Here is a 12,500-nt window from a genome sequence, read left to right on the forward strand (position 1 = left end):
GACACCATTAGTACAGACAGACACCATTAGTACAGACAGACACCATTAGTACAGACAGACACAATTAGTACAGACAGACACCATTAGGGTTTATCTATATATAACACCATTAGAATACACTAGACTCCCTACAGTTATATCCCCAGGGGGGGGCGGGTTTATCTATATATAACACCATTAGAATACACTAGACTCCCTACAGTTATATCCCTGGGGGGTTTATCTATATATAACACCATTAGAATACACTAGACTCCCTACAGTTATATCCCTGGGGGGGTTTATCTATATATAACACCATTAGAATACACTAGACTCCCTACAGTTATATCCCAGGGGGGGGGGTTTATCTATATATAACACCATTAGAATACACTAGACTCCCTACAGTTATATCCCTGGGGGGTTTATCTATATATAACACCAGTAGAATACACTAGACTCCCTACAGTTATATCACTGGGGGGTTTATCTATATATAACACCATTAGAATACACTAGACTCCCTACAGTTATATCCCAGGGGGGGGGGGTTTATCTATATATAACACCATTAGAATACACTAGACTCCCTACAGTTATATCCCAGGGGGGGGGTTTATCTATATATAACACCATTAGAATACACTAGACTCCCTACAGTTTATCTATATATAACACCATTAGAATACACTAGACTCCCTACAGTTATATCCCGGGGGTTTATCTATATATAACACCATTAGAATACACTAGACTCCCTACAGTTATATCCCAGGGGGGTTTATCTATATATAACACCATTAGAATACACTAGACTCCCTACAGTTATATCCCAGGGGGGTTTATCTATATATAACACCATTAGAATACACTAGACTCCCTACAGTTATATCCCAGGGGGGTTTATCTATATATAACACCATTAGAATACACTAGACTCCCTACAGTTATATCCCTGGGGGGGGGTTATCTATATATAACACCATTAGAATACACTAGACTCCCTACAGTTATATCCCTGGGGGGGGGGGGGGGTTATCTATATATAACACCATTAGAATACACTAGACTCCCTACAGTTATATCCCTGGGGGGGTTTATCTATATATAACACCATTAGAATACACTAGACTCCCTAGTTATATCCCCTGGGGGGGGGTTTATCTATATATAACACCATTAGAATACACTAGACTCCCTACAGTTATATCCCTGGGGGGCTTATCTATATATAACACCATTAGAATACACTAGACTCCCTACAGTTATATCCCGGGGGGGTTTATCTATATATAACACCATTAGAATACACTAGACTCCCTACAGTTATATCCCTGGGGGGGGGTTTATCTATATATAACACCATTAGAATACACTAGACTCCCTACAGTTATATCCCAGGGGGTTTATCTATATATAACACCATTAGAATACACTAGACTCCCTACAGTTATATCCCTGGGGGGGTTTATCTATATATAACACCATTAGAATACACTAGACTCCCTACAGTTATATCCCCTGGGGGGGGGTTATCTATATATAACACCATTAGAATACACTAGACTCCCTACAGTTATATCCCAGGGGGGTTTATCTATATATAACACCATTAGAATACACTAGACTCCCTACAGTTATATCCCCTGGGGGGGTTTATCTATATAACACCATTAGAATACACTAGACTCCCTACAGTTATATCCCTGGGGGGGGGGGGTTATCTATATATAACACCATTAGAATACACTAGACCCCCCTACAGTTATATCCCCGGGGCGGTTTATCTATAGGCTACATTGAGGTTTCACGCGGCACGACTTTGTTTCTGGTGAGCACGGGTTGATTTAGTATTCTAGGACAACAAGTAATGACAGTAGAGAAGCAGAGATGCTGACAGAACAGAAGCAGAGATGCTGACAGTAGAGAAGCAGAGATGCAGACAGAACAGAAGCAGAGATGCTGACAGAACAGATGCTGACAGAACAGAAGCAGAGATGCTGACAGAACAGAAGCAGAGATGCTGACAGAAGAGATGCTGACAGAAGAGATGCTGACAGAACAGAAGCAGAGATGCTGACAGAAGAGAAGCTGAGATGCTGACAGAAGAGAGGCTGAGATGCTGACAGAAGAGAAGCTGAGATGCTGACAGAAGAGAAGCTGAGATGCTGACAGAAGAGAGGCTGAGATGCTGACAGAAGAGAGGCTGAGATGCTGACAGAAGAGAAGCTGAGATGCTGACAGAAGAGAGGCTGAGATGCTGACAGAAGAGATGCTGACAGAAGAGATGCTGACAGAAGAGAAGCTGAGATGCTGACAGAAGAGATGCTGAGATGCTGACAGAAGAGAAGCTGAGATGCTGACAGAAGAGAGGCTGAGATGCTGACAGAAGAGATGCTGACAGAAGAGAGGCTGAGATGCTGACAGAAGAGAAGCTGAGATGCTGACAGAAGAGAGGCTGAGATGCTGACAGAAGAGAAGCTGAGATGCTGACAGAAGAGAAGCTGAGATGCTGACAGAAGAGATGCTGAGATGCTGACAGAAGAGAAGCTGAGATGCTGACAGAAGAGAGGCTGAGATGCTGACAGAAGAGAAGCTGAGATGCTGACAGAAGAGAGGCTGAGATGCTGACAGAAGAGAGGCTGAGATGCTGACAGAAGAGAAGCTGAGATGCTGACAGAAGAGAAGCTGAGATGCTGACAGAAGAGATGCTGAGATGCTGACAGAAGAGAAGCTGAGATGCTGACAGAAGAGAAGCTGAGATGCTGACAGAAGAGAAGCTGAGATGCTGACAGAAGAGAAGCTGAGATGCTGACAGAAGAGAGGCTGAGATGCTGACAGAAGAGAAGCTGAGATGCTGACAGAAGAGAGGCTGAGATGCTGACAGAAGAGATGCTGACAGAAGAGAGGCTGAGATGCTGACAGAAGAGAAGCTGAGATGCTGACAGAAGAGAGGCTGAGATGCTGACAGAAGAGAAGCTGAGATGCTGACAGAAGAGAGGCTGAGATGCTGACAGAAGAGAAGCTGACAGAAGAGAGGCTGAGATGCTGACAGAAGAGATGCTGACAGAAGAGAGGCTGAGATGCTGACAGAAGAGAGGCTGAGATGCTGACAGAAGAGAAGCTGAGATGCTGACAGAACAGAAGCAGAGATGCTGACAGAAGAGAAGCTGAGATGCTGACAGAAGAGATGCTGACAGAAGAGATGCTGACAGAAGAGAGGCTGAGATGCTGACAGAAGAGAAGCAGAGATGCTGACAGAAGAGAAGCTGAGATGCTGACAGAACAGAAGCCGAGATGCTGACAGAACAGAAGCAGAGATGCTGACAGAAGAGAAGCTGAGATGCTGACAGAAGAGAGGCTGAGATGCTGACAGAAGAGAAGCTGAGATGCTGACAGAAGAGAAGCTGAGATGCTGACAGAACAGAGGCTGACAGAAGAGAAGCTGAGATGCTGACAGAAGAGAGGCTGAGATGCTGACAGAAGAGAGGCTGAGATGCTGACAGAAGAGAGGCTGAGATGCTGACAGAAGAGATGCTGAGATGCTGACAGAAGAGAAGCTGAGATGCTGACAGAAGAGAGGCTGAGATGCTGACAGAAGAGAGGCAGAGATGCTGACAGAAGAGAGGCTGAGATGCTGACAGAAGAGATGCTGACAGAAGAGAGGCTGCGATGCTGACAGAACAGAAGCTGAGATGCTGAAAGGAAAGAGGCTGAGATGGGGGTCTGTATCTAATTAGACACGTTGACTCACAAATAGCCTCCCCTGTCAAAAAATCGTTGTATTTTCTATAGTGTATTGTCTATATTAGCAGGTTAGGGTCTCAGATGCACAGTGTATTGTCTATATTAGCAGGTTAGGGTCTCAGATGCACAGTGTATTGTCTATATTAGCAGGTCAGGGTCTCAGATGCACAGTGTATTGTCTATATTAGCAGGTTAGGGTCAGGGTCTCAGATGCACAGTGTATTGTCTATATTAGCAGGTTAGGGTCAGGGTCTCAGATGCACAGTGTATTGTCTATATTAGCAGGTTAGGGTCTCAGATGCACAGTGTATTGTCTATATTAGCAGGTTAGGGTCTCAGATGCACAGTGTATTGTCTATATTAGCAGGTTAGGGTCTCAGATTCACAGTGTATTGTCTATATTAGCAGGTTAGGGTCAGGGTCTCAGATTCACAGTGTATTGTCTATATTAGCAGGTTAGGGTCTCAGATGCACAGTGTATTGTCTATATTAGCAGGTTAGGGTCAGGGTCTCAGATGCACAGTGTATTGTCTATATTAGCAGGTTAGGGTCTCAGATTCACAGTGTATTGTCTATATTAGCAGGTTAGGGTCTCAGATGCACAGTGTATTGTCTATATTAGCAGGTCAGGGTCTCAGATGCACAGTGTATTGTCTATATTAGCAGGTTAGGGTCAGGGTCTCAGATGCACAGTGTATTGTCTATATTAGCAGGTTAGGGTCTCAGATGCACAGTGTATTGTCTATATTAGCAGGTCAGGGTCTCAGATGCACAGTGTATTGTCTATATTAGCAGGTTAGGGTCAGGGTCTCAGATGCACAGTGTATTGTCTATATTAGCAGGTTAGGGTCTCAGATGCACAGTGTATTGTCTATATTAGCAGGTTAGGGTCAGGGTCTCAGATTCACAGTGTATTGTCTATATTAGCAGGTTAGGGTCAGGGTCTCAGATGCATAGTGTATTGTCTATATTAGCAGGTTAGGGTCTCAGATGCACAGTGTATTGTCTATATTAGCAGGTCAGGGTCTCAGATGCACAGTGTATTGTCTATATTAGCAGGTCAGGGTCTCAGATGCACAGTGTATTGTCTATATTAGCAGGTTAGGGTCAGGGTCTCAGATGCACAGTGTATTGTCTATATTAGCAGGTTAGGGTCAGGGTCTCAGATTCACAGTGTATTGTCTATATTAGCAGGTTAGGGTCAGGGTCTCAGATTCACAGTGTATTGTCTATATTAGCAGGTTAGGGTCTCAGATGCACAGTGTATTGTCTATATTAGCAGGTCAGGGTCTCAGATGCACAGTGTATTGTCTATATTAGCAGGTTAGGGTCTCAGATTCACAGTGTATTGTCTATATTAGCAGGTTAGGGTCAGGGTCTCAGATTCACAGTGTATTGTCTATATTAGCAGGTTAGGGTCAGGGTCTCAGATACACAGTGTATTGTCTATATTAGCAGGTTAGGGTCTCAGATTCACAGTGTATTGTCTATATTAGCAGGTTAGGGTCAGGGTCTCAGATTCACAGTGTATTGTCTATATTAGCAGGTTAGGGTCTCAGATTCACAGTGTATTGTCTATATTAGCAGGTTAGGGTCTCAGATGCACAGTGTATTGTCTATATTAGCAGGTTAGGGTCAGGGTCTCAGATTCACAGTGTATTGTCTATATTAGCAGGTTAGGGTCTCAGATGCACAGTGTATTGTCTATATTAGCAGGTTAGGGTCTCAGATGCACAGTGTATTGTCTATATTAGCAGGTTAGGGTCAGGGTCTCAGATGCACAGTGTATTGTCTATATTAGCAGGTTAGGGTCAGGGTCTCAGATGCACAGTGTATTGTCTATATTAGCAGGTTAGGGTCTCAGATACACAGTGTATTGTCTATATTAGCAGGTTGGGGTCAGGGTCTCAGATTCACAGTGTATTGTCTATATTAGCAGGTTAGGGTCTCAGATACACAGTGTATTGTCTATATTAGCAGGTTAGGGTCTCAGATTCACAGTGTATTGTCTATATTAGCAGGTTAGGGTCTCAGATGCACAGTGTATTGTCTATATTAGCAGGTTAGGGTCTCAGATTCACAGTGTATTGTCTATATTAGCAGGTTAGGGTCTCAGATGCACAGTGTATTGTCTATATTAGCAGGTTAGGGTCTCAGATTCACAGTGTATTGTCTATATTAGCAGGTTAGGGTCTCAGATGCACAGTGTATTTTCTATATTAGCAGGTTAGGGTCAGGGTCTCAGATGCACAGTGTATTGTCTATATTAGCAGGTTAGGGTCTCAGATTCACAGTGTATTGTCTATATTAGCAGGTTAGGGTCTCAGATACACAGTGTATTGTCTATATTAGCAGGTTAGGGTCTCAGATTGACAGTGTATTGTCTATATTAGCAGGTTAGGGTCTCAGATACACAGTGTATTGTCTATATTAGCAGGTTAGGGTCAGGGTCTCAGATTCACAGTGTATTGTCTATATTAGCAGGTCAGGGTCTCAGATTCACAGTGTATTGTCTATATTAGCAGGTTAGGGTCAGGGTCTCAGATGCACAGTGTATTGTCTATATTAGCAGGTTAGGGTCTCAGATTCACAGTGTATTGTCTATATTAGCAGGTTAGGGTCTCAGATTCACAGTGTATTGTCTATATTAGCAGGTTAGGGTCAGGGTCTCAGATGCACAGTGTATTGTCTATATTAGCAGGTTAGGGTCAGGGTCTCAGATTCACAGTGTATTGTCTATATTAGCAGGTTAGGGTCTCAGATTCACAGTGTATTGTCTATATTAGCAGGTTAGGGTCTCAGATGCACAGTGTATTGTCTATATTAGCAGGTTAGGGTCAGGGTCTCAGATTCACAGTGTATTGTCTATATTAGCAGGTTCTGGTCTCAGATGCACAGTGTATTGTCTATATTAGCAGGTTAGGGTCAGGGTCTCAGATTCACAGTGTATTGTCTATATTAGCAGGTTAGGGTCTCAGATGCACAGTGTATTGTCTATATTAGCAGGTTCTGGTCTCAGATGCACAGTGTATTTTCTATATTAGCAGGTTAGGGTCTCAGATGCACAGTGTATTGTCTATATTAGCAGGTTAGGGTCTCAGATGCACAGTGTATTGTCTATATTAGCAGGTTAGGGTCAGGGTCTCAGATGCACAGTGTATTGTCTATATTAGCAGGTTAGGTTCTGGTCTCAGATGCACAGTGTATTGTCTATATTAGCAGGTTAGGGTCTCAGATGCACAGTGTATTGTCTATATTAGCAGGTTAGGGTCTCAGATACACAGTGTATTGTCTATATTAGCAGGTTAGGGTCTCAGATTTACAGTGTATTGTCTATATTAGCAGGTTAGGGTCTCAGATGCACAGTGTATTGTCTATATTAGCAGGTTAGGGTCAGGGTCTCAGATTCACAGTGTATTGTCTATATTAGCAGGTTAGGGTCTCAGATTCACAGTGTATTGTCTATATTAGCAGGTTAGGGTCAGGGTCTCAGATTCACAGTGTATTGTCTATATTAGCAGGTTAGGGTCTCAGATGCACAGTGTATTGTCTATATTAGCAGGTTAGGGTCTCAGATTCACAGTGTATTGTCTATATTAGCAGGTTAGGGTCTCAGATTCACAGTGTATTGTCTATATTAGCAGGTTAGGGTCTCAGATGCACAGTGTATTGTCTATATTAGCAGGTTAGGGTCTCAGATGCACAGTGTATTGTCTATATTAGCAGGTTAGGGTCTCAGATTCACAGTGTATTGTCTATATTAGCAGGTCAGGGTCTCAGATGCACAGTGTATTGTCTATATTAGCAGGTTAGGGTTAGGGTCTCAGATTCACAGTGTATTGTCTATATTAGCAGGTTAGGGTCAGGGTCTCAGATGCACAGTGTATTGTCTATATTAGCAGGTCAGGGTCTCAGATGCACAGTGTATTGTCTATATTAGCAGGTTAGGGTCAGGGTCTCAGATTCACAGTGTATTGTCTATATTAGCAGGTTAGGGTCAGGGTCTCAGATGCACAGTGTATTGTCTATATTAGCAGGTTAGGGTCTCAGATGCACAGTGTATTGTCTATATTAGCAGGTTAGGGTCAGGGTCTCAGATTCACAGTGTATTGTCTATATTAGCAGGTTAGGGTCAGGGTCTCAGATGCACAGTGTATTGTCTATATTAGCAGGTTAGGGTCAGGGTCTCAGATGCACAGTGTATTGTCTATATTAGCAGGTTAGGGTCAGGGTCTCAGATTCACAGTGTATTGTCTATATTAGCAGGTTAGGGTCAGGGTCTCAGATTCACAGTGTATTGTCTATATTAGCAGGTTAGGGTCGTACTTGGAGATGATTATCTCGTGGAGGATTTCTCCAAAGGTTTTCTGTTCCTCTCCATTCACCTGGTCACATCCTTCTACTGGGATAATCTACACACAGAGAGAGACAGAGAGAGAGAGAGAGAGACACAGAGAGAGAGACACAGAGACACACAGAGAGAGAGAGAGAGAGAGAGACACAGAGAGAGAGACACAGAGAGAGAGAGAGAGAGATAAAGACTGGAATGATCTACACACAGAGAGAAAGACTGGAATGATCTACAGAGAGAGAGAGACACAGAGAGAGAGAAAGACTGGAATGATCTACACAGAGAGAGAGAGAAAGACTGGAATGATCTACACAGAGAGAGAGACAGAGAGAGAGAGAGAGACACAGAGAGAGAGAGAGACACAGAGAGAGAGAGACCGGAATGATCTACACAGAGAGAGAGAAAGACTGGAATGATCTACACAGAGAGAGAGAAAGACTGGAATGATCTACACAGATGGGTTCCTCTCCTACCTTGAGAGCGACGGCGTCTCCAGAGGTGTTGGTGGTACTGAAGACCTCTCCGAAGGTCCCCTCTCCGATCTTCCTACAGAGCTTCATCCTGGCTGCTGGGAGACAGTCCTGGAAGCCCAGAGGTCCTGTCTGGTTACACTCCGAAAACACCTTCTGGTCATCAGAGAGCTCTCCGTCTAACGAACACACACTCTACAGAGAACACACACACACATTAGATACACACTCTACAGAGAACACACACACACACACACATTAGATACACACTCTACAGAGAATACACACACACACACACACATTAGATACACACTCTACAGAGAACACACACACACACACATTACATACATTTACATTTAAGTCATTTAGCAGACGCTCTTATCCAGAGCGACTTACAAATTACACACTCTACAGAGAACACACACACACATTAGATACACACTCTACAGAGAATACACACACACATTAGATACACACTCTACAGAGAACACACACACACACACATTAGATACACACTCTACAGAGAACACACACACACACATTAGATACACACTCTACAGAGAACATACACTAGATACACACTCTACAGAGAACACACACACACATTAGATACACACTCTACAGAGAACACACACACACACACACATTAGATACACACTCTACAGAGAACACACACACACACACACACATTAGATACACACTCTACAGAGAACACACACACACACACACATTAGATACACACTCTACAGAGAACACACACACACACACATTAGATACACACTCTACAGAGAACACACACACACACACACATTAGATACACACTCTACAGAGAACACACACACACACACATTAGATACACACTCTACAGAGAACACACACACACACACACATTAGATACACACTCTACAGAGAACACACACACACACACACACACACTAGATACACACTCTACAGAGAACACACACACACACACACACTAGATACACACTCTACAGAGAACACACACACACACACACACTAGATACACACTCTACAGAGAACACACACACATTAGATACACACTCTACAGAGAACACACACACATTAGATACACACTCTACAGAGAATACACACACACATTAGATACACACTCTACAGAGAACACACACACACACACATTAGATACACACTCTACAGAGAACACACACACACACACACATTAGATACACACTCTACAGAGAACATACACTAGATACACACTCTACAGAGAACACACACACACATTAGATACACTCACACATTAGATACACACTCTACAGAGAACATACACTAGATACACACTCTACAGAGAACACACACACACATTAGATACACACTCTACAGAGAATACACACACACACTAGATACACACTCTACAGAGAACACACACACACATTAGATACACACTCTACAGAGAATACACACACACACTAGATACACACTCTACAGAGAACACACACACACATTAGATACACACTCTACAGAGAACACACACACACATTAGATACACACTCTACAGAGAACGCACACACACACACACATTAGATACACACTCTACAGAGAACACACAGAGTACATGTGTATATTTATTATATGTGTGTGTGTGTACCAGAGGAGTGCTCCCCCGTATCGTTGAGCGGAGGTTTGGTGGGCGGGGCGTGGAGAACAGTTTTTGACTGACATCACCTAGCTCCGCCTCTAGCCCCACCTCTAGCCCCACCCCTAGCTCCGCCTCAGGAGAGGACAGCAGGTAGAGAGGCCTCTTCGGAGTCAGGAACGCTGAGGGGGGACAAAAACAACAAGCCATTTAACACTGCAGTCATCAACACAATGACAGCTGACTGGTCACTCCGTCACAGAGAGAGAGACCGAGAGAGACAGCTGTCTGATCATGTTGGTCACTCACAGAGAGAGAGAGACTAAGAGAGAGAGACAGAGACAGACACTCTCTCTCAAAGAGACCGAGACAGAGAGAAACAGAGACACAGAGAGAGAGACCGAGAGAGACAGCTGTCTGATCATGTTGGTCACTCACAGAGAGAGACTAAGAGAGAGACTAAGAGAGAGACAGTAAGAGAGAGACAAAGACACTCTCTCTCAAAGAGACCGAGACAGAGAGAAACAGAGACACAGAGAGAGACACACAGAGAGAAAGAGAGAGAGACAGAGAGAGAGAAACAGAGACAGAGACATGCAGAGAGAGAGAAACAGAGACAGAGAGAGACACACACAGAGAGAGAGAAGCAGACACACAGAGAGAGACAGAGAGAGAGAAGCAGACACACAGAGAGAGACAGAGAGAGAAAACAGAGACAGAGAGAGAGAAACAGAGACACAGAGAGAGACACACAGAGAGAGAGAAAACAGAGACACAGAGAGAGACATACACACAGAGAGAGAGAAAACAGAGACACAGAGAGACACAGACACACAGAGAGAGACACAAAGAGAGAGAGAGAGAAACAGAGACACACACAGAGAGAGCAGACACACACAGAGAGAGAGAGAAACAGAGACACAGAGAGAGACACACAGAGAGAGAGAAACAGAGAGACACAGAGAGAGAGAGAAACAGAGACACAGAGAGAGACACACACACACAGAGAGAGAGACACAAAGAGAGAGAGAGAGAAACAGAGACACACAGAGAGAGCAGACACACAGAGAGAGAAACAGAGACACAGAGAGAGAGACAGAGAGAGACGTACCTTTGGTCTTCCTGTGTAGGGAGAGGGCAGCTTTGAGGCGACTCCAGGTGTGAGTCTCAGGAGTGAGGTTGACCAGCAGAGAGGACAGGTGGAGTCTGTTACCACCAACTGGAGTCCCCAATACTACCTGGAACATTATAATACTGTCTGATAGACTGGATACCTGGAACATTATAATACTGTCTGATAGACTGGATACCTGGAACATTATAATACTGTCTGATAGACTGGATACCTGGAACATTATAATACTGTCTGATAGACTGGATACCTGGAACATTATAATACTGTCTGATAGACTGGATACCTGGAACATTATAATACTGTCTGATAGACTGGATACCTGGAACATTATAATACTGTCTGATAGACTGGATACCTGGAACATTATAATACTGTCTGATAGACTGGATACCTGGAACATTATAATACTGTCTGATAGACTGGATACCTGGAACATTATAATACTGTCTGATAGACTGGATACCTGGAACATTATAATACTGTCTGATAGACTGGATACCTGGAACATTATAATACTGTCTGATAGACTGGATATCTGGAACATTATAATACTGTCTGATAGACTGGATACCTGGAACATTATAATACTGTCTGATAGACTGGATACCTGGAACATTATAATACTGTCTGATAGACTGGATACCTGGAACATTATAATACTGTCTGATAGACTGGATACCTGGAACATTATAATACTGTCTGATAGACTGGATACCTGGAACATTATAATACTGTCTGATAGACTGGATACCTGGAACATTATAATACTGTCTGATAGACTGGATACCTGGAACATTATAATACTGTCTGATAGACTGGATACCTGGAACATTATAATACTGTCTGATAGACTGGATACCTGGAACATTATAATACTGTCTGATAGACTGGATACCTGGAACATTATAATACTGTCTGATAGACTGGATACCTGGAACATTATAATACTGTCTGATAGACTGGATACCTGGAACATTATAATACTGTCTGATAGACTGGATACCTGGAACATTATAATACTGTCTGATAGACTGGATACCTGGAACATTATAATACTGTCTGATAGACTGGATACCTGGAACATTATAATACTGTCTGATAGACTGGATACCTGGAACATTATAATACTGTCTGATAGACTGGATACCTGGAACATTATAATACTGTCTGATAGACTGGATACCTGGAACACGACAATAC

General features: G+C 43.2%; 1 protein-coding gene across 1 annotated transcript in view; it reads right to left on the bottom strand.

Moving 5' to 3' along the window:
- LOC135536525 (uncharacterized) overlaps positions 1 to 12,500 on the bottom strand; it is a 34,074-nt gene that overhangs the window by 13,368 nt on the left and 8,206 nt on the right. Inside the window, exons 7-10 of the mRNA XM_064962833.1 lie at positions 11,277 to 11,399; positions 10,178 to 10,347; positions 8,554 to 8,745; positions 8,056 to 8,141 (exon numbers count right to left, since the gene is read on the bottom strand). Coding sequence (XP_064818905.1) covers positions 8,056 to 8,141; positions 8,554 to 8,745; positions 10,178 to 10,347; positions 11,277 to 11,399 — 571 coding nt within the window. The remainder of the gene's footprint in view (positions 1 to 8,055; positions 8,142 to 8,553; positions 8,746 to 10,177; positions 10,348 to 11,276; positions 11,400 to 12,500) is intronic.

The sequence above is a fragment of the Oncorhynchus masou genome, unplaced genomic scaffold (assembly GCF_036934945.1).
Source record: "Oncorhynchus masou masou isolate Uvic2021 unplaced genomic scaffold, UVic_Omas_1.1 unplaced_scaffold_628, whole genome shotgun sequence".
Lineage (NCBI taxonomy): Eukaryota > Metazoa > Chordata > Actinopteri > Salmoniformes > Salmonidae > Oncorhynchus > Oncorhynchus masou.